Source organism: Bombina bombina, chromosome 6, assembly GCF_027579735.1.
Source record: "Bombina bombina isolate aBomBom1 chromosome 6, aBomBom1.pri, whole genome shotgun sequence".
Lineage (NCBI taxonomy): Eukaryota > Metazoa > Chordata > Amphibia > Anura > Bombinatoridae > Bombina > Bombina bombina.
This window is the reverse complement of record NC_069504.1, coordinates 117,231,331-117,255,751: the sequence shown is the minus strand read 5'-3', so window position 1 is coordinate 117,255,751 and position 24,421 is coordinate 117,231,331. Positions and strand designations below refer to the sequence as shown.

The following is a 24,421-nucleotide window of genomic DNA, read 5'->3' as shown; positions in this document are numbered from 1 at the left end:
TGTATTATGACAGTTTGAGAGCTGGTCTGACATAACATGTAGGGTACACTATGCTTGTCACTGTGCAGTCTACAACCCCTATACTGGCCTCAAGGCAGCCTAAAACTCAAAATATAAATTAATCTCCAACACAATAAGGTTTACATTTCACTCTGCCCCACTATAATTAACCCTGACCATGACCAACCCAATCTGCATTTACCTTAACCATTACCCACTGCTTCTGCAATTAACTTACCCATGACCCAGCCATACTGCAATCAACTTTAACCATGACCCAGATTCACTTTATTAACCTTAATCATGACCTAGCCCTGTTCAATTAATCTTAAAGGGACACTCAAGTCAAAATTAAACTTTCATGATTCAGATAGAGCACGCAATTTTAAACAACTTTCCAATTTACTTCCATTAGCAAAATCTATTATATTTACACTTTTGAGTCACCAGCTCCTACTGAGTATGTGCAAGAATTCGCAGAATATATGTATATGCATTTGTGATTGGCTGATGGCTGTCACATGATACAGGAGGAGTGGAAATAGATATAACTTTTTGCCAGAAAAAAAACTACTACTCAGTGGAAGTTTACACTAAGTGCTATTGCATTGTCTTGTTATCATAAATGTGTTGATTATGCAAATCTACTGTATTTACTGGTCCTTAATCTTGGTCTCATTTATTAACCCTCTCGGCATCCAAGTTGACTTGGGTCCTATGCACCCTTTAGTATTGTTGATCTTATCTCCATTGCTTTGGTCATTTAGGAACAGACATAAATGAGCTCATACACTGATTAAGCAACCACTGTGTAGATTAGCACTGCAGAATCTGTTGGTGCTTTACAAATAACTGATAATTATAATAATACTATGTAATATTGTTAAATCAGTTATCATTACAATAAAAATGTAACCTCCCAATATTGGGCTAGATTACAAGTAGAGCGATAATTTATCGTGGGCCCGTAAATGGGCAAATTCATCCGTTTGCAGGCGCGCGATAAATAACCAGCCATTAAAAGTGGCTGGTTATTGCTACTGCGAGCATGTGATAGCAATTAGCGCTCTGAAAATTAGCAATAGATCAGATCTCTGGTTAATTTTCTAAAAGTGCCCCAAATGCCCCCAAAATAAAGGGTCATTTAGTTTTATATGAAAAATGTTAAATATATATGTATATGCTTATATACATATATATTTATGTGTTAATATGTGTATATACACATATTAACACATTAATATACATATTCACACACATATATATTTAAAATTGCTGGCCATCGCTGCGCAACTTACCCCCTTCTCTGTGCTGGTTCTCATGCCGTGACTGATGGTTCCCATTGGAGCCTATGGAAGCGCGCTCTCGTGAGTGCAATTGTTTCGTGCAGTGTGCGCTGGTATTACTCAGTAGAGTGCAAATATCGCTTTTGCGGAGGCGATATTTAGCTCTCAACTTGTAGTCTAGCCCATTATGAGTTAAATTTTAGGAAATAGTATCAAAATAAATAATGAAAGTGCATTACGTGTTTTTTATATGCATAGGTAAATATTTGTTACTGTCTTTAGCCTCTATAGTCAGCAGCAACAGAATGCTTAATGGTCCTCTTTCTTATAGTAGTTTGGAACAGTTTCATGATCTCACCAATTTAGAGAATTTTTAAATCAATCCTGATTGGTGATAAGATTAACCAATCTGGATTGTGCTGGAAAGGCTGTCTATCAAAATTGAGCTCTTCTCATTAGCAGATATAGCTTACTCAGGCCTAGATTTGGAGTTTGGCGGTAGCCGTGAAAACCAGCGTTAGAGGCTCCTAATGCTGGTTTTAGGCTACCACCGGTATTTGGAGTCATTCAAAAAAGGGTCTAACGCTCACTTTTCAGCCGCGACTTTTCCATACCGCAGATCCCCTTACGTCAATTGCGTATCCTATCTTTTCAATGGGATCTTTCTAACTCCGGTATTTAGAGTCGTGTCTGAAGTGAGCGTTAGAAATCTAACGTCAAAACTCCAGCCGCAGAAAAAAGTCAGTAGTTAAGAGCTTTCTGGGCTAATGCTGGTTTATAAAGCTCTTAACTACTGTGCTCTAAAGTACACTAACACCCATAAACTACCTATGTACCCCTAAACCGAGGTCCCCCCACATCGCCGACACTCGATTAAATTTTTTTAACCCCTAATCTGCCGACCGCCACCTACGTTATACTTATGTACCCCTAATCTTCTGCCCCTAACACCGCCGACCCCTATATTATATTTATTAACCCCTAACCTGCCCCGCACAATGTCGCAGCCAGCTACCTACAATAATTAACCCCTAATCTGCCGACCGCAAAGAGCCGCCACCTACATTATAGCTATGTACCCCTAATCTGCTGCCCCTAACACCGCCAACCCCTATATTATATTTATTAACCCTTAATCTGCCCCCCTCAACGTCGCCTCCACCTGCCTACACTTATTAACCCCTAATCTGCCGAGCGGACCGTACCGCTACTATAATAAAGTTATTAACCCCTAATCCGCCTCACTAACCCTATAATAAATAGTATTAACCCCTAATCTGCCCTCCCTAACATCGCCGACACCTAACTTCAATTATTAACCCCTAATCTGCCGACTGGAGCTCACCGCTATTCTAATAAATGTATTAAACCCTAAAGCTAAGTCTAACCCTAACACTAACACCCCCCTAACTTAAATATAATTTTAATCTAACAAAATTAATTAACTCTTATTAAATAAATTATTCCTATTTAAAGCTAAATACTTACCTGTAAAATAAATCCTAATATAGCTACAATATAAATTATATTTATATTATAGCTATTTTAGGATTAATATTTATTTTACAGGTAACTTTGTATTTATTTTAACCAGGTACAATAGCTATTAAATAGTTAAGAACTATTTAATAGCTAAAATAGTTAAAATAATTACAAATTTACCTGTAAAATAAATCCTAACCTAAGTTACAATTAAACCTAACACTACACTATCAATAAATTAGTTAAATAAAATACCTATAATTATCTACAATTAAACCTAACACTACACTATCAATAAATAAATTAAATACAATTCCTACAAATAAATACAATGAAATAAACTAACTAAGTTACAAAAAATAAAAACATATTTACAAACATTAGAAATATATTACAACAATTTTAAACTAATTACACCTACTCTAAGCCCCCTAATAAAACAACAAAGCCCCCAAAATAAAAAAATGCCCTACCCTATTCTAAATTACTAAAGTTCAAAGCTCTTTTACCTTACCAGCCCTGAACAGGGCCCTTTGCGGGGCATGCCCCAAGAAGTTCAGCTCTTTTGCCTGTAAAAAAAAACATACAATACCCCCCCCAACATTACAACCCCCCTAATCTAACCCAAACCCCCCTTAAATAAACCTAACACTAAGCCCCTGAAGATCTCCCTACCTTGAGTCGTCTTCACCCAGCCGAGCCAAATTCTTCATCCAAGCGGAGCAAGAAGAGGTCCTCCATCCGGTAGAAGTCTTCATCCAAGCGGGGCAGAAGAGGTCTTCCATCCGATTGAAGTCTTCATCCAAGAGGCATCTTCTATCGTCATCCATCCGGAGCGGAGCGGCAGCATCCTGAAGACCTCCGACGCAGAACATCCATCCTGGCCGACGACTGAACGACGAATGACGGTTCCTTTAAATGACGTCATCCAAGATGGCGTCCCTCGAATTCCGATTGGCTGATAGGATTCTATCAGCCAATCGGAATTAAGGTAGGAATATTCTGATTGGCTGATGGAATCAGCCAATCAAAATCAAGTTCAATCTGATTGGCTGATCCAATCAGCCAATCAGATTGAGCTCGCATTCTATTGGCTGTTCCGATCAGCCAATAGAATGCAAGCTCAATCTGATTGGCTGATTGGATCAGCCAATCGGATTGAACTTGATTCTGATTGGCTGATTCCATCAGCCAATCAGAATATTCCTACCTTAATTCCGATTGGCTGATAGAATCCTATCAGCCAATCGGAATTCGAGGGACGCCATCTTGGATGACGTCATTTAAAGGAACCGTCATTCATCGGCCAGGATGGATGTTCCGCGTCGGAGGTCTTCAGGATGCTGCCGCTCCGCTCCGGATGGATGACGATAGAAGATGCCTCTTGGATGAAGATTTCAATCGGATGGAAGACCTCTTCTGCCCCGCTTGGATGAAGACTTCTACCGGATGGAGGACCTCTTCTTGCTCCACTTGGATGAAGAATTTGGCTCGGCTGGGTGAAGACGACTCAAGGTAGGGAGATCTTCAGGGGCTTAGTGTTAGGTTTATTTAAGGGGGGTTTGGGTTAGATTAGGGGTATGTGGGTGGTGGGTTGTAATGTTGGGGGGGGTATTGTATGTTTTTTTTTACAGGCAAAAGAGCTGAACTTCTTGGGGCATGCCCCGCAAAGGGCCCTGTTCAGGGCTGGTAAGGTAAAAGAGCTTTGAACTTTAGTAATTTAGAATAGGGTAGGGCATTTTTTTTATTTTGGGGGGCTTTGTTATTTTATTAGGGGGCTTAGAGTAGGTGTAATTAGTTTAAAATTGTTGTAATATATTTCTAATGTTTGTAAATATTTTTTTATTTTTTGTAACTTAGTTCTTTTTTATTTTTTGTACTTTAGTTAGTTTATTTCATTGTATTTATTTGTAGGAATTGTATTTAATTTATTTATTGATAGTGTAGTGTTAGGTTTAATTGTAGATAATTATAGGTATTTTATTTAATTAATTTATTGATAGTGTAGTGTTAGGTTTAATTGTAACTTAGGTTAGGATTTATTTTACAGGTAAATTTGTAATTATTTTAACTATTTTAGCTATTAAATAGTTCTTAACTATTTAATAGCTATTGTACCTGGTTAAAATAAATACAAAGTTACCTGTAAAATAAATATTAATCCTAAAATAGCTATAATATAAATATAATTTATATTGTAGCTATATTAGGATTTATTTTACAGGTAAGTATTTAGCTTTAAATAGGAATAATTTATTTAATAAGAGTTAATTAATTTCGTTAGATTAAAATTATATTTAATTTAGGGGGGTGTTAGTGTTAGGGTTAGACTTAGCTTTAGGGGTTAATACATTTATTAGAATAGCGGTGAGCTCCAGTCGGCAGATTAGGGGTTAATAATTGAAGTTAGGTGTCGGCGATGTTAGGGAGGGCAGATTAGGGGTTAATACTATTTATTATAGGGTTAGTGAGGCGGATTAGGGGTTAATAACTTTATAATAATAGCGGTGCGGTCCGCTCGGCAGATTAGGGGTTAATAAGTGTAGGCAGGTGGAGGCGACGTTGTGGGGGGCAGATTAGGGGTTAATAAATATAATATAGGGGTCGGCGGTGTTAGGGGCAGCAGATTAGGGGTACATAGGGATAATGTAAGTAGCGACGGGTTACGGAGCGGCAGATTAGGGGTTAATAATAATATGCAGGGGTCAGCGATAGCGGGGGCGGCAGAATAGGGGTTAATAAGTGTAAGGTTAGGGGTGTTTAGACTCGGGGTACATGTTAGAGTGTTAGGTGCAGACGTAGGAAGTGTTTCCCCATAGGAAACAATGGGGCTGCGTTAGGAGCTGAACGCGGCTTTTTTGCAGGTTTTTTTTCAGCTCAAACAACCCCATTGTTTCCTATGGGGGAATCGTGCAGAAGCACATTTTTGAGGCTGGCCGCGTCCGTAAGCAACTCTGGTATCGAGAGTTGAAGTTGCGTTAAATATGCTCTACGCTCCTTTTTTGGAGCCTAACGCAGCCATTCTGTGGACTCTCAATACCAGAGTTATTTTAAAGGTGCGGCCAGAAAAAAGCCAGCGTTAGATACGCGGGTCGTTACCGACAAAACTCTAAATCTAGCCGTCAGTAAATAATAGTCTACCACTAGAATTTTTTTTTTAATACTGGGTCCATTTTAGATACAAACAGAGGATATAGTCCTATATTTGTATACTGAGCCATATTAAAGGGACATGAAACCCCAATTTTATTCTTGTATGATTCAAACAGAGCATATAATTTAAAGAACTTTCCAATTTACGTCTATTATCTAATTGCCTAGGTAGGATCTGGAGCTGAAAGCTAGCTGCTGATTGGTGTCTGCACATATATGCCTCTTGTCATTGACTTACCAATGTGTTCAGTTAGCTCTTGGTAGTGTATTGCGGCTCTTTCAAAAAACATAATTTATGTAAGAACTTACATGATAAATTAATTTCTTTCATGGTGGTGAGAGTCCACGATCTTGTTATTGATGGGATATACATTACTACCAGGAGGGGGCAAAGTTTCCCAAACCTCAAATGCCTATAAATACACCTCCCACCTCACTCACACCTCAGTTTAACGTATAGCCAAGTTAGTGAGGTGTATAAGGAATAAAAGCATTAAAAAGAGAAATAGGATAAATAATGTGCTTTATACAAAAAAAAAAACATAACTCCAAAAAAATGGATGGGTCTCGGGACTCTCGCCTCCATGAAAGAAATTTATTTATCAGGTAAGTTCTTACATAAATTATGTTTTCTTTCATATAGGTGGCAAGAGTCCACAAGCTTCTTACTGATGGGACATAATACCCAAGATGTGGAAGTACATGAGTAACAAAAAAATAAAAACATCTATTTCCACTGAGAAATGAAATCCAAAAAAAATAATTAAGCTTTCTTAAAAATTAAAAAAACTTAAATAACAGGCACTAGAATCAAACTGAGACAGCTGCCTGAAAAACCTTTCTACGAAAAGCTGCTTCTGAAGAAGCAAAAACATCAAAATGGTAAAATTTAGTAAAGGTATGCAAAGAAGACCAAGTAGCTGCTTTGCAGATTTGATCAACTGAAGCTTCATTCTTGAAAGCCCAAGATGTGGCAACTGATATTGTAGAATGAGCTGTAATTTCCTGAGGTGGAGACTGGCCCACCTCCAATTAAGCTATGTGAATCAGAAGTTTCAGCTAAGATGCTAAAGAAATGGCAGAACCAGAAAAAATAACAAATAGACTAGAAGTCTATCTGAAATCCTTAGTCGCATCAATATAATATTTCAAAGCTCTTACCACATCCAAAGAATGCAAAGATCTTTCAAGAGTATTCTTATGATTAGGACACAATGAAGGACCAATAATTTCCCTATTAATGTTGTTAGAATTCACAACCTTAGGCAAACATTTTAACGAAGTCCGCAAAACAGCTTTATCTTGATGGAAAATCAGATAAGGAGACTCACAAGAGAGAGAAGACAAGTCAGAAACTTTTATAGAAGAAGAGATAGCCAAAAGAAATAACATTTTCCAAGAAAGTAGTTAAATGTCCAAAGAACGCATAGGCTCAAAGGGAGGAGCCTGCAAAGTGTTTAATACCAAATTTAGACTCCAAGGAGGAGAAATAGATTTAATAACAGGTTTGATATGAGTCAAAGCCTGGACAAAACAATAAATATCAGGAAGATTAGCAATCTTTCTGTGAAATAAAACAGAAAGAGCAGAGATGTGTCCTTTCAAAGTATTGGCAGATGAACCTTTATCCAAATCATCCTAAAGAAACTGAAGAATCCTAGGAATTCTAAATGAATGCCAGGAACAATCATGTGTGGAACACCATAAAATATAGGTTTTCCAAACCTTGTGATATATTTTCCTTGAAACAGGCTTATTATGAGCCTGTATTATAGTGTTAATCACTGACTCAGAGAAACCTCTATGACTAAGGACTAAGCGTTCAATTTCCATGCCTTCAAATTTAGAGATTTGAGATCTGGATGGAAAAACTGGCCTTGAGAAAGAATATCTGGTCTTAGAGGAAGTGGCCAAGGTTGGCAACTGGGCATTCAGGCAAGGTCCTCATACCAGAACCTGTGAGACCATGCTGGTGCTATCAGAAACACATAAGATTGTTCCATTATGATTTTTAAAATCCCTCTTGGAAGAAGAACTAGAGGTGGAAAAATGTAAGCAGGTTGGTAAAACCAGGGAACTGCTAGACTAGAGCATTACCGCCTGAGGTTCCCTGGACCTGGAAAGGTATCTAGGATGTTTCTTGTTCAGACGAGAAGCCATTTGATCTATTTCTGGAAGACCCTACATCTGCAAAATTCGATAGAACACATCTGGATGAGAGACCACTCCCCCGGATGTAGAGATTGACGGCTAAGATAATCCGTTTCCCAATTGTCTACACCTGCGATATGAATCACAGTGATCAGACAAGAGTTTGATTCCGCCCAAGAAAGTATCAGAGATACTTCCTCCATTGCTAGGGTACTGCTAGTCCCCCCTTGATGATTGAGATATGCAACTGTTGTTTGAAAACAAATGTATGGTTCTCTCTTTAATAGAGGCCAAGCTTAAAGAGCTCTGAAAAATAGCACAGAGTTCTAAGATATTTATTGGTAACCTCACCTCTCGAGGATTCCAAACCCATTGTGCTGTCAGAGACCCCCAGACAGCTCCCCAACCTGTGGGACTTGCATCTGTTGTGCTCACAGACCAGGTAGGACAAACAAAGGAGTCCCCTTGAACTATAAGGTGATGGTTTAACCACCAGGTCAGAGAGAGTTGAGTGTTCAGATTTAAGAATATCAGTTGTGATATCTGAGTGTAATCCCTGCACCATTGGTGCAACATGCAAAGCTGTAGAGATCTCATATGAAAATGAGCAAAGGGGATTGCATCCGATGCTGCATTCATGAGACCTAAAACTTCCATGCACAGCCACTGAAGGGAATAAAAGAGACTGAAGGTTTAGACAGGCTAAAAAAAATCTCAATCATCATTGATTGATACCTCCCTGCTGGCGGCCGATTGGCCGCAAGTCAGCAGGAACGGCGTTGCACAAGCAGCTCTTGTGAGCTGCTGGTGCAATGTTAAATGAGGAGAGCGTATTGCTCTCCGCATTTAGCGAGGTCTTGCGGACCTGATCCGCACTGTCGGATCAGGTCCGCAAGACCTTTGATAAATAGGGGCCATAGATTTGACATTGATCTTCATAACATCAAATACAGCATCAGAAATAAAATGATGTGCATGTTGAAGTAAAAGGATAATGTTAGATTTTTCAGGATCTGGAGACAACTGCTGTGCTAAACTGTCCAACCAAAAAGTAGAAGCAGCAGCAACAACAGCCCTAGATATAACTGGTCTAAGAATATAGTCAGTATGTAAATATGCCCATTCTTAGATACGATTCAAGCTTCCTATCTAAAGGATCCTTAAAAGAGGTACTTTCTTCCATAGGAATAGTAGTACGTTTGGCAAGAGTTGAAATAGCCCCATCAACCTTAGGGACTGTTTGCCAAAGTTCCAGATTAGCAACAGGCAAAAGGTAAAAAAAATAAACCTAGAAGAAGGGTTAAAAGACTTATCAGGTTTAGACCATTCTTTAGCAATCACATTAGAGAAAGCGTCTGGAATAGGAAAAACTTCAGGAGTAATAACAGTAGTCTTAAATACAGAATTTAAACGATTATTAGCTTTATCATCAGGAGGTTTAGACTCATCAATACTCAAAGTAAACAATACTTCATTTTAAAGAGAGTGAATACAGTGGGTATTGAAAATAATCACCTCCTTGAAAATAATCACATTTTGTTGCTTTGCAGCCTGAAATAGACAAAGTTTTTATTTATCCAGTTATAATTACTCAGTGTAACTTATCACATCCAAGTGAAAGATATACCACCAACATGTCAGGCAAAAATAAAGACAATTCAAAAACAGAATCACTGAGTTGACAACAGGATCACTCCATCCTAAAATTACTCAATCAGGTGCAGCTAATAACCTTCTCAACGGCACACACAAAGCCATTTGACCTTCAACTGTGATCAGCTGTGGGCATACTGATTAACTCAGATCTTTGGGATAATGTTGTGGAAAGGCACAAGTCAGGAGATGGATATGAGAAAATATAAAAGTCTGTATTAATGCCTAGAAGCACAGTGAAGTCTATTATTAAGAAGTGGAAGGTATTTGGTACAACACAGACCATCTCTGGATCAGGATGTCGCTCCAAACTGGATGAAAAAGCCAGGAGGAAACTGATCAGAGAGGCTACCAAGAGGCCCACAGCAACTCTGAAGCAGTTGCAGGAATTTATGACAAAGAGTGGTCATTATGTGTATATGACAACAAAATCACAAATTCTCCACAGATGTGGCATGTATGGGAGGGTTGCAAGAAAAAAGTCACTCAAGAAAGGTCACATTCATATTAGGTACAATACACTGACAGATATACCACAGTAATGGTGATAATAGAGAATCAAAGAAAAAGACGTTAATCTGATTCAAATGTGGACTTAAATAGGTGACCAGCCTGTATGTACCTTGGGGAGGTATATTAAAGTATCAGGAAGCCTCCTATGATGTTAAAAGTTATTATAAGTTATAATAGGGTTGAGGCCACATGGAAAAAAGGTGTTATAGTCAGACGAGACTAAAACTTAATTATTTGCCCTCAACACCAAATAATATGTCTGGAGGAAATCCAATACAGCTCACCATCCGAAATAACACCATACCTTCAGTAAAGCATGGAGGTGGTAATATCCTGTTATGGGGGGTTCTCTGCAGCAGGCACTGGAGCACTTGTCAGGATAGAAGGAATAATGGACAAAACAAAAAAGAGGGTCCAATGGCACTACATAAAAATAAATAAGAACTACAGCCCTATAAAAGGATACTCAGGTATTATTGACCTGAATTCCAGGGTTGGTGCTGTGTATATTAGAAACTGAGATTTGCTGAAATTGGGGAGAGTTGAGAGCCCTCCTCAATAAGTATACACAGATAGCACTCCTGAGTTCTGACACGTGGGTTAATCCCAAGGAATATTAGTAATCACAGAGAACTGATGTCAAATAAATTAAATGACACAAATGGGTCAAGATAGATGTGAAAAAATACACATTAAAATATAACTTTTATTCGTTCGTTAGGTTAAAAGTAAATAAACACGCACAACACACAATTTAAAACTACGGATAGGGGGGATGGATACGCGTGTCAACCAGACAATAGATGCTAATAGTATAGCATAGTGAGTGTCATTGTCATAATCATTAACAGTATATACAAGAAAAAGTAAGAGGTCAAATGTATACTGACTAGAATTCACTGAGAATATTTCTCATGCTATGTATTGTAATGACTGATAAGTAGTTGATACTCCTGGATAAGTAAAGGTGTGATACAGCAACGGTGGGTATATCTATAGAGTATATTACCAAGGAGGTATAATAGGTAGGGTACTGAATAGTACCTATAAAATATATGCAAAATATTAATGCTGTTAAACACTGTGATTCGAACCACTGAGTGTATTATATCAGTTGCAACTAAGTAAAAAGTTTTATTAGGTACAATACACTGACAGATATACCACAGTAATGGTGATAATAGAGAATCAAAGAAAAAGACGTTAATCTGATTCAAATGTGGACTTAAATAGGTGACCAGCCTGTATGTACCTTGGGGAGGTATATTAAAGTATCAGGAAGCCTCCTATGATGTTAAAAGTTATTATAAGTTATAATAGGGTTGATAATAGTATATTCCGGCACATCAATACTGAAATACTGTTCCTACCTGCAGTATCACTTAAATAGCAGTCAAAATTAGTCTTAGAGTAGAAAGTACTACAAGATTAGGGATATATTCAGTATATTTATAGATTGGTGTAAGTACTGTAATTGTATTGATTGATATCAGTATTGATGTGCCGGAATCTACTATTATCAACCCTATTATAACTTATAATAACTTTTAACATCATAGGATGCTTCCTGATACTTTAATATACCTCCCCAAGGTACATACAGACTGGTCACCAATTTAAATCCACATTTGAATCAGATTAACGTCTGTTTATTTGATTCTCTATTATCACCATTACTGTGGTATATCTGTCAGCGTATTGTACCTAATAAAACTTTTTACTTAGTTGCAACTGATATAAGACCACACACTCAGTGGTTCGAATCACAGTGTTTAACAGCATTAATATTTTGCATATATTTTATAGGTACTATTCAGTACCCTACCTATTATACCTCCTTGGTAATATACTCTATAGATATACCCACCGTTGCTGTATCACACCTTTACTTATCCAGGAGTATCAACTTGGATGTTATAAGTTGCACTGCATAATTACAACTGGATAAATAAAAACTGTGTTTGACTTTATTTCAGGCTGTAAAGCAACAAAATGTGATTCTTTTCAAGGGTGTGATTCTTTTCAATACCCACTGTATAATCTATCTTAAATAAAAAAGATTAGTCTATTTCTGTCTCTGACATGGCATCCTCTGAATCAGAGGAAACCTCATCAGTATTTAGGAAAATTTTGCAAAACCCTTTTACATTTATTTTAAAGCGAATAGCATTCATTGCCTAATCTAAACTGTAATAAAATATTTCCTTTCTGCAGGAATGCTTTGTACATTAGACTGAGATGGAATAACAGTGGATGCATTTGTACTCATAAAGATATTATCAGCATGTAATACATTGTCAAAACAAGAGCCACATAGTTGAGCTGAAGAATTTAGATAAGCTTTTTTACAACAAACACACTTAGCTTTGGTAGAAACATGTTCAGGCATTTCAAATTCTATGGTAACATCTGAGGCAGGTTTCGTTTGAGACACAGTTGCAAACAAACAAAAACATTTTAAAAATATATTATATCTGCAAATTTATATCCATGCTCTTATATATATATATATATACAGGGAGTGCAGAATTAGTAGGCAAATGAGTATTTTGACCACATCATCCTCTTTATGCATGTTGTCTTACTACAAGCTGTATAGGCTCGAAAGCCTACTACCAATTAAGCATATTAGGTGATGTGCATCTCTGTAATGAGAAAGGGTGTGGTCTAATGACATCAACACCCTATATCAGGTGTGCATAATTATTAGGCAACTTCCTTTCCTTTGGCAAAATGGGTCAAAAGAAGGACTTGACAGGCTCAGAAAAGTCAAAAATAGTGAGATATCTTGCAGAGGGATGCAGCACTCTTAAAATTGCAAAGCTTCTGAAGCGTGATCATCAAACAATCAAGCGTTTCATTCAAAATAGTCAACAGGGTCGCAAGAAGCGTGTGGAAAAACCAAGGCGCAAAATAACTGCCCATGAACTGAGAAAAGTCAAGCGTGCAGCTGCCAAGATGCCACTTGCCACCAGTTTGGCCATATTTCAGAGCTGCAACATCACTGGAGTGCCCAAAAGCACAAGGTGTGCAATACTCAGAGACATGGCCAAGGTAAGAAAGGCTGAAAGACGACCACCACTGAACAAGACACACAAGCTGAAACGTCAAGACTGGGCCAAGAAATATCTCAAGACTGATTTTTCTAAGGTTTTATGGACTGATGAAATGAGAGTGAGTCTTGATGGGCCAGATGGATGGGCCCGTGGCTGGATTGGTAAAGGGCAGAGAGCTCCAGTCCTACTCAGACGCCAGCAAGGTGGAGGTGGAGTACTAGTTTGGGCTGGTATCATCAAAGATGAGCTTGTGGGGTATTTTCGGGTTGAGGATGGAGTCAAGCTCAACTCCCAGTCCTACTTCCAGTTTCTGGAAGACACCTTCTTCAAGCAATGGTACAGGAAGAAGTCTGCATCCTTCAAGAAAAACATGATTTTCATGCAGGACAATGCTCCATCACACGCGTCCAAGTACTCCACAGATTGGCTGGCAAGAAAGGGTATAAAAGAAGAAAATCTAATGACATGGCCTCCTTGTTCACCTGATCTGAACCCCATTGAGAACCTGTGGTCCATCATCAAATGTGAGATTTACAAGGAGGGAAAACAGTACACCTCTCTGAACAGTGTCTGGGAGGCTGTGGTTGCTGCTGCACGCAATGTTGATGGTGAACAGATCAAAACACTGACAGAATCCATGGATGGCAGGCTTTTGAGTGTCCTTGCAAAGAAAGGTGGCTATATTGGTCACTGATTTGTTTTTGTTTTGTTTTTGAATGTCAGAAATGTATATTTGTGAATGTTGAGATGTTATATTGGTTTCACTGGTAAAAATAAATAATTGAAATGGGTATATATTTGTTTTTTGTTAAGTTGCCTAATAATTATGCACAGTAATAGTCACCTGCACACACAGATATCCCCCTAAAATAGCTAAAACTAAAAACAAACTAAAAACTACTTCCAAAAATATTCAGCTTTGAGATTAATGAGTTTTTTGGGTTCATTGAGAACATGGTTGTTGTTCAATAATAAAATTAATCCTCAAAAATACAACTTGCCTAATAATTCTGCACTCCCTGTATATATATATATATATATATATATATATATATATACAGGCTTGAGAGAATGGGAAACAGAGTGAATAGTTATAAAAATAAATATCTGATTATTAGAATTCTTAATATAAAACAATGCTGCACAAAAGCTCTCTTAGAATTTTATGAGTGCACTGCATGGCTGAGGGTGGAGCTTATAACGTTAGAAAGATTGCGCGAAAATTTGGCGCCAAAAAAACTGCACAAAATGATGACGCGTCACGCGTGACCTAAATAGCGTCATCAATTTGAAATAGTATTTTTTTTTAAAAAAAATAGTAAAAAAGTGGTTTATACACCAAAACTTGCCAAAATTGTTTTAAATTAATTGATAGCCCCCAAACACAATATGTATGTTTAACAAACTCCACCAACCTTTGAGACATATTTTTCGCCACTAATTAAAGTTCCTAAAAAGAGCACTGAATTACTGACTCAAGGCATATATACAAACAATATATAACAATCCATAGTTGAGAGTGTCTTTTATTGAGAAAAAATAAATGTATACTTACCGTGTAAGACAACCATTCACATATAGCAGACAGCCAAACCAGAACTGAAACATATCAGCAGAGGTAATGGTACAAGAGTATAATGTTGATCTGTAAAGGGAAGCATCAGATGAATCCCTGAGACCGATTGACAGAGAGCCTTATGAATAGATTTCCCATAGGTGAAAACATGGTATCATCAGGCAATACTCCCTTCACATTCCTCAGACAAACACTAGAGAGGAACTGGGCTTTAATATGCGTAGAAGTGCCTTTCTTTGAAGAATCAAGCACATAATGCTTCACCAGCTCCTAAGGAGGCATGAGTGAGGTGGGAGGAATGTATATCCCATCAGTTTTTGTTTTATGTCCCTTTAAGCAAATGACACTGAGGAAAAACAGGTTGTATTTTATTCTAAGAAATTTACCAAACTTTCAATGCAAATGGAATGCATTTTAGATTTGAAATTTTAGATAGGGAGATCATTTTTTTACATTCCATAATTAGACAAGATAAGATTAACATAATATAAGTGATTTCAGGTGGTTGTGGGTACCTATATTTATTTATCAAATATTTTACCAGGAAGGATACATTGAGATTTTTTTTGTTTTCAAGTATGTCTTGGGCCCACAAAACATTGCATTGATACAATAGGGTACAATAAAATACAAAAAAAAAAAATAATACACAATATATGCAAAAATTTAACATAGAACAGGTAGGAAATATATAATCAACCATGACAGGTGCATTCTGATTTGAGATATGTAGAGAGGGATCTCTTAAAGGATATTAGGCTTGGGGAAGGTTTGAAAGTGTGCGGGAGGTCGTTCCATAATTGTGGTGCTCTGTTGGAAAATGAGGATTGAGCTGCTTTCTTTTTGTATTGAGGCAGACTAAATAATGTACTGGTACTAGATCGGAGGTTATAGGAGGTGGGAACAGCCAGGGAGAGCATTCTGCACAGGTAGGGCGGGAGCTTCCCAGAAAGGCTCTTAAACACAAGGCAGGAAAGATGGAGGGTGCATCTGGATTCCAGCGACAGCCAGTTTAGTTCTTTTAGCATGTCACAATGGTGGGTCCTGTAGTTACATTGTAACACAAAGCGGCAAAACGAGTTATACAATGTATTAAGTTTATTAAGGTGAGTTTGCGGTGCAGGTGCATATACTACGTCCCTCTAATCCATGATAGGCATCAGCATTAGACATGTGCGATTCATTTCGGATTGATTCAGAAATTCGGCCGAATTTGTAAAATTCGGGATTCAGATCGATCCGAATTTCAGAATTAAAATAGTGCCGAATCTACCAAATAAATCCGAATTAGTTCGGATTTATTCGGCTTTATTCGGTAGATTCGGATGGCCATGAATTACACTAGTATTGTACAGTATATTAGGTTATATCACTCTGCTATGGGTTACACCTAATATACAGTACATAATACTAGTCTAATCACACCTAACACTTACCGAAATTCCGAATTTCCGAACCGAATCGAATCAAACCAAATCCAGACGAATTTATTTGAATACGAATTAATCTGAAATGAATCCGAACCGAATTAATTCGAATTTTTCCAAATTCGAATCGATCCAAATCGAAATTCGAAAAAATCCAAATCGATCCGAACCGAACCGAATTTTTTCGCCATGCACACATCTAATCAGCATTTGCTGTACAATCTTTTCCTTTACTGTAGGGCTGAGGCAGAATTTGTTTCTGTACAGGGCACCTAGTTTTGGATAAAGTTTAGATGCAAGTTTTTCTATGTGGAGGCCAAAAGATAGATTGGGGTCTAACAACATACCCAAGTATTTGAAAGAGTGGACTGCGGTCAGTGTACAATTGGATTTTCCGCACTTCAGGTGTTAGTTGTTTTTTTTAACACCTTCTCCCCATTGATGTCTATGGGGAAAGCGCGCCCGAGCACGTCAAAGCAGCCCTTGGATTTTGTGCAGTATGGAGCTCATCGCCACCATATCGCACGCACAAGGTGGCTTTTTAGTAACTTGTAAGGAGGGTGAAATAACGCAACGTTTTGTTACGTTCGTTTCGCACCCTCTATAGCGCAAAACTTTTAATCTAGGTGACCCAGAGAAAGAAGAAAAATGAATAATAGAAGTAAATTAGAAAGTTGGTTAAAATTGCATGAGCTATCTAAATCATGAAAGAAAAAATTTGGGTTTCATATCCCGTTAAATTAAAAAATACCATAAAACTTAGGACTATTTAGCAAGAGTTGTTTGTTTTAAAACAGCATGAGATTTTTAATCAGATTTATAAATTATTTAAATCTTTCAGGTGATGTCTTGGATAAACTGAAGAACTGTGAGTTTTTTGATGATGACATTTCAACATCAATGTTTTTCATCACTGTCCATGATGCTGTGCTTTTTGTGTTTGAAAAAAAATGCATGAAACAGCCTTATGAAATGAGCGCATTAAAGGTAATTTTATCATTTATATTTTACTTATGTTGTAACTACAAAGGCACAATGGTATTACACATGTGATATTTTTAAATGTTAGGTAATAATTGACTGATACTAAAATAATAGGTAAGAGATATTCCGCTTCAGTGTTAAATCAGCAGCTTGCAGAACAGCAGGTAAACAGCAAAAGTTAGTCAGGGAAGACATTCTGGTTGCCTGCTATAGAAAGCCTTTTTCATACAACAGTACTAACTACATGACAATGATACATAATTTACCACAAAATGTATTTTACTCATGATAAATGCTTAGCTATTTCACCTTTATCCATTCATCGTAGGAAGAATAAGAATAATGATTAAATAAATAATATTAATAGATGTGACAGTGGGGATATATACTGTATATATATATATATATATATGTATATATATATATACACACACAATCAGATCATAAAGGTTTACACTCACTGGACTTTTGAAATGTAAAATTGACAGAAATGTTGTCACATAATTAAGTCCCTTTTATATTCCAAAAGTCTAGTGAGTGTGAGCCTTTCCTATCATGTTGGCATCCATAGGTCAATCCTAAATACCCAGGGAATGGGTAGCAAACCTTTTTCTAAGAGGGAAAATAAATTCCTTATTTAGACAAGAAATATATACTGTTATACTGATTACCATACTATTATTTTAATAATGCTTTGAATATTGAAGACTCAAGTAGACATGCTTTTAATTTAATACTTGTTCTCTTACATAGCTGAGCGGATATAGCCCATATGTAAGTGGTTACACTAATGGAGATTTGCGTCACAGAGAACTTGCTGTAAGTACAATTTGTTTATTTATTTTTTATGTATTTATTAACTTATTTGACCATTAAATATTTTGGAGAATATTATAAAAGGCATTTACTGTTTGATAAAGAAGAGAACTTTTAGGACAATAAAGGCAACTGTCCGTAAAGCACGCCTGTTTTTTGTTTATGTATACATTTGCTGGGGCATTATGGATGGGCATTTTTTTCATCAGTTTTTCATTTTTGTTTAAATGAAACGAAAATCCGAATGAACGCACAAAGAAAATGAAAGAAAACAAACATTTTTTAAGGTATTAATACTTACCTCAACACACTGTGGAGAACACGCTGACTTGATCTTCTTGCAAGAGCCCGACTGTGCTAGCAGGAGACTTAAACTTAGTGCAGGTCCTTGGATACGAGAGCATGAAACCTGCTGTTATTGCAGCCTGGCTCTGGCAAGAAGAGGATTGGTGCATCAAAAAGAGGAAGGGCGCCTCCTAACAGCAGATAAAACCAAACAGTTTGCAATCAACCAGTCCACACAAAGGGGCATATTGATCAAGCTCCGAATGGAGCTTGATGCCCCGTGTTTCTGCCGAGCCTGCAGGCTCGCCAGAAACAGCAGTTATGAAGCAGCGGTCACAAAGACCGCTGCTCCATAACCTGTCCGCCTGCTCTGAGCAGGCGTACAGACATCGCCGGAAATCAACCCGATCGAGTACCATTGTGTTGATTGACACCCCCTGCTGGTGGCCTATTGGCCGCGAGTCTGCAGGGGGCGGCGTTGCACCAGCAGCTCTTGTGAGCTGCTGGTGCAATGCTGAATGTGGCGAGCGTATTGCTCTCCGTATTCAGCGAGGTCTGTCGGACCTGATCCGCACTGTCAGATCAGGTACGATAGACCTTGATAAATAGAGGCCAAAATGTTATCATAGAAAATCCGCACATACCAGTGCTAATCATCACATGCTGAGAATTTTGAGTGTCACAGCTCACTGAACCAAAGTGTGGTGATCACTTCTGCTAAAAAAATATACAAAAGCTAACAAAACTTTAATAAAACATTAAAATCAATAAAAATGCTCCATGAGCAGCTGTTATATAACACAAAGTGCTACGCATTTCTCAGCAATATTCTGTGGTTTCCTCAGGCATAGAAGAGGATTGGTTTAGCTCGCTCTCTACAGTGCATTGAGGATATATATTGTGGCTACAGGTAAACATTTCACCTGTAGCTTTAAAACATTTACATTAGTTTTAACGAAAACAAATGTAAATGTTTAACTAAAATCCAATTTTTGTTTAGTTTACCAGCCACTAATTATTAATGGAAATGAACATCCCTGACTATTCGGAACAAAAATTCCAAAACTAAAATCTTTGGCTGCACATTTCTATGGGGCATGTGCTTAGGTTTAAAATGAAACTCACCTCCAAAAAAGTTACTGTATTGCTAATAAAAATTATTCTGTCATGTAAATACCTGGGGCTGTAGTGGCAGCATATTACTGAAAGCACAGTATAGGATAGTGATACCCAAATATTATCAAAGCTTTTTAATGTTGTAATGTCAGTGCACTCTACTTTTGCACATGATAAATGTAGAGTGATTTCAACTTCTGCATACTATGGGCCGATTTATCAAGCTCCGTATGGAAACAGAAGTTATGACAGCTGACCACTGCGCCATAACTTGTCCGCCTGCTCTGAGGCCGTGGACAGAAATCAACCCGATCGAATATGACCGGGTTGATTGAAACCCCCTGCTAGCGGCCTAAATCAGCAGGGGTGGCATTGCATCAGCAGTTCACAAGAACTGCTGGTGCAATGATAAATGCCGACAGCCTATGCTGACGGCATTTATCGATGTGCAGCCGACATGATATGCTACATCGTATCATGTCCGCTTGCACTATGATAAATCTACCCCTATGTATAGTTTCCTAATATTGCTGACAAATACCTCTCTTTTTTTATTTGGGTAAATATACTCATTTAAACTTACAGAAAATTCTTGTAATCTGCTACCTCAAGATCTGCTGCAAGATCCTGATCTACCTTTGGGGCACACTTGTGTGCATGTGTCTGGCATAATATTCATATATGCTAATGCTAGAAATGCACATGCAAAGATCAGGATGCATGTCTTTCAATTCACAGCTAACTTTGGGATAGATTAAAAGTGGAGCACCCACTTGCGGGAACGTCCATTCACGGGAGCGCGACAATTAATCAGCCATTACAAGTGGCTGGTTATTGCAATTAACGCTTAGAGAATTAACCAGAGATCAGATCTCTGGTTCATTTTATAAACCTACCAAAATGCCATCAAAATACTGTCTAGTGTAGTTCATTAAAAATAAAGATGGCAGTATCTTTATTTTTTAACCCCTTAATGACCAGTGCCAATACCTGTACAGCGCTGGTCGTTAAGCCCTTAAGGACCAGAACTGTACCCTGTACAACGCTGCTGTCCTGGGCCTCTCTCTGTCGCAATCTTGCTAAAAGTAGCAAAATTGCACTATTTCTGCATGCTCCGCAAGTGTGGCAGTGCAGAAATAGACTTGCAGAGTTACCAATGCATAGAGGGACACTCTGTGTCCCTCTCTGCATCAGGTAGTGGTGGTGCTGATTGTTGGTGGTGTGGGATGGTTTGGAGGGAGGCGGGTGGGTGGTCCATCACTGGAGGGGGGAGAGAGGGGATGGAGGGGCGGGAACAAGTGGGACTGCTACACTATGGAAAAAATAAATGCTAAAAGCGGCATGGAGGGGAAAGGAGGGAGGGGGAATAGAGGTGGGGGGTCCTAGATTTGAGAGGAGGAATTGAGAGTAGGGGAAACAAAAGTGGAGGGAGAGGTGGGGTAAATGAGGGAGGGGTGCAGCTACACTACAGAATTTTTTTTAATATATTTTTTTAATTAAATACAAAAGAAAAAAATATAGAAAACTTGGTACCGCCAGTACCTAAGATGGCATAAATTAGTTAGAGGGGGAGGGTTAGAGAGCTTTTTGCGAGGGGTCAGGGAGATGGGACGGTAAGGGTGTAATCTTACACTAAAGCACTGGTTTTTAAACCGGTCCTCAGGCCTCCCTAACAGGCCACATTTTGAGGATATCGAACTTGGAGCACAGGTGAAATAATCAGCTGATTACTAAACATAGTTATTTTACCTGCTCTCATTCAAGGTAATCATAAAAACCTGGACTGTTGGGGAGGCCTGAGAACAGGTTTGTCAACCAGTGCACTAAAGAAAATAATTCTAATAAAAAAAACATAATTTATGTAAGAACTTACCTGATAAATTCATTTCTTTCATATTAACAAGAGTCCATGAGCTAGTGACGTATGGGATATACATTCCTACGAGGAGGGGCAAAGTTTCCCAAACCTTAAAATGCCTATAAATACACCCCTCACCACACCCACAAATCAGTTTAACGAATAGCCAAGAAGTGGGGTGACAAGAAAAAAAGTGCGAAGCATATAAAATAAGGAATTGGAATAATTGTGCTTTATACAAAAAATCATAACCACCACAAAAAAGGGTGGGCCTCATGGACTCTTGTTAATATGAAAGAAATGAATTTATCAGGTAAGTTCTTACATAAATTATGTTTTCTTTCATGTAATTAACAAGAGTCCATGAGCTAGTGACGTATGGGATAATGACTACCCAAGATGTGGATCTTTCCACACAAGAGTCACTAGAGAGGGAGGGATAAAATAAAGACAGCCAATTCCTGCTGAAAATAATCCACACCCAAAATAAAGTTTAACAAAAAACATAAGCAGAAGATTCAAACTGAAACCGCTGCCTGAAGAACTTTTCTACCAAAAACTGCTTCAGAAGAAGAAAATACATCAAAATGGTAGAATTTAGTAAAAGTATGCAAAGAGGACCAAGTTGCTGCTTTGCAGATCTGGTCAACCGAAGCTTCATTCCTAAACGCCCAGGAAGTAGATACTGACCTAGTAGAATGAGCTGTAATTCTCTGAGGCGGAATTTTACCCGACTCAACATAGGCAAGATGAATTAAAGATTTCAACCAAGATGCCAAAGAAATGGCAGAAGCTTTCTGGCCTTTCCTAGAACCGGAAAAGATAACAAATAGACTAGAAGTCTTACGGAAAGATTTCGTAGCTTCAACATAATATTTCAAAGCTCTAACAACATCCAAAGAATGCAACGATTTCTCCTTAGAATTCTTAGGATTAGGACATAATGAAGGAACCACAATTTCTCTACTAATGTTGATAGAATTCACAACTTTAGGTAAAAATTCAAAAGAAGTTCGCAACACCGCCTTATCCTGATGAAAAATCAGAAAAGGAGACTCACAAGAAAGAGCAGATAATTCAGAAACTCTTCTAGCAGAAGAGATGGCCAAAAGGAACAAAACTTTCCAAGAAAGTAATTTAATGTCCAATGAATGCATAGGTTCAAACGGAGGAGCTTGAAGAGCTCCCAGAACCAAATTCAAACTCCAAGGAGGAGAAATTGATTTAATGACAGGTTTTATACGAACCAAAGCTTGTACAAAACAATGAATATCAGGAAGAATAGCAATCTTTCTGTGAAAAAGAACAGAAAGAGCGGAGATTTGTCCTTTCAAAGAACTTGCGGACAAACCCTTATCTAAACCATCCTGAAGAAACTGTAAAATTCTCGGTATTCTAAAAGAATGCCAAGAAAAATTATGAGAAAGACACCAAGAAATATAAGTCTTCCAGACTCTATAATATATCTCTCGAGATACAGATTTACGAGCCTGTAACATAGTATTAATCACGGAGTCAGAGAAACCCCTTTGACCAAGAATCAAGCGTTCAATCTCCATACCTTTAAATTTAAGGATTTCAGATCCGGATGGAAAAAAGGACCTTGTGACAGAAGGTCTGGTCTTAACGGAAGAGTCCATGGTTGGCAAGATGCCATCCGGACAAGATCCGCATACCAAAACCTGTGAGGCCATGCCGGAGCTATTAGCAGAACAAACGAGCATTCCCTCCGAATCTTGGAGATTACTCTTGGAAGAAGAACTAGAGGCGGAAAGATATAGGCAGGATGATACTTCCAAGGAAGTGATAATGCATCCACTGCCTCCGCCTGAGGATCCCGGGATCTGGACAGATACCTGGGAAGTTTCTTGTTTAGATGAGAGGCCATCAGATCTATCTCTGGGAGCCCCCACATTTGAACAATCTGAAGAAATACCTCTGGGTGAAGAGACCATTCGCCCGGATGCAACGTTTGGCGACTGAGATAATCCGCTTCCCAATTGTCTACACCTGGGATATGAACCGCAGAGATTAGACAGGAGCTGGATTCCGCCCAAACCAAAATTCGAGATACTTCTTTCATAGCCAGAGGACTGTGAGTCCCTCCTTGATGATTGATGTATGCCACAGTTGTGACATTGTCTGTCTGAAAACAAATGAACGATTCTCTCTTCAGAAGAGGCCAAAACTGAAGAGCTCTGAAAACTGCACGGAGTTCCAAGATATTGATCGGTAATCTCACCTCCTGAGATTCCCAAACTCCTTGTGCCGTCAGAGATCCCCACACAGCTCCCCAACCTGTGAGACTTGCATCTGTTGAAATTACAGTCCAGGTCGGAAGAACAAAAGAAGCCCCCTGAATTAAACGAAGGTGATCTGTCCACCACGTTAGAGAGTGTCGAACAATCGGTTTTAAAGATATTAATTGATATATCTTCGTGTAATCCCTGCACCATTGGTTCAGCATACATAGCTGAAGAGGTCGCATGTGAAAACGAGCAAAGGGGATCGCGTCCGATGCAGCAGTCATAAGACCTAGAATTTCCATGCATAAGGCTACCGAAGGGAATGATTGAGACTGAAGGTTTCGACAAGCTGTAATCAATTTTAGACGTCTCTTGTCTGTTAAAGACAGAGTCATGGACACTGAATCTATCTGAAAACCCAGAAAGGTTACCCTTGTTTGAGGAATCAAAGAACTTTTTGGTAAATTGATCCTCCAACCATGATCTTGAAGAAACAACACAAGTCGATTCGTATGAGACTCTGCTAAATGTAAAGACTGAGCAAGTACCAAGATATCGTCCAAATAAGGAAATACCACAATACCCTGTTCTCTGATTACAGACAGAAGGGCACCGAGAATCTTTGTGAAAATTCTTGGAGCTGTAGCAAGGCCAAACGGTAGAGCCACAAATTGGTAATGCTTGTCTAGAAAAGAGAATCTCAGGAACTGATAATGATCTGGATGAATCGGAATATGCAGATATGCATCCTGTAAATCTATTGTGGACATATAATTCCCTTGCTGAACAAAAGGCAATATAGTCCTTACAGTTACCATC

At 38.3% G+C, this 24,421-nt stretch overlaps 1 protein-coding gene across 1 annotated transcript in view; it reads left to right on the top strand.

The window, feature by feature from the left end:
- The window catches only part of LOC128664339 (chloride anion exchanger-like), an 87,256-nt gene extending 68,679 nt beyond the window's left edge, over window positions 1-18,577 (top strand). The window contains exons 18-20 of the mRNA XM_053719179.1: window positions 17,139-17,284; window positions 18,035-18,100; window positions 18,443-18,577. Of these exons, the coding sequence (XP_053575154.1) occupies window positions 17,139-17,284; window positions 18,035-18,100; window positions 18,443-18,577 (347 nt within the window). The remainder of the gene's footprint in view (window positions 1-17,138; window positions 17,285-18,034; window positions 18,101-18,442) is intronic.
- Window positions 18,578-24,421: the final 5,844 nt, after the last annotated feature.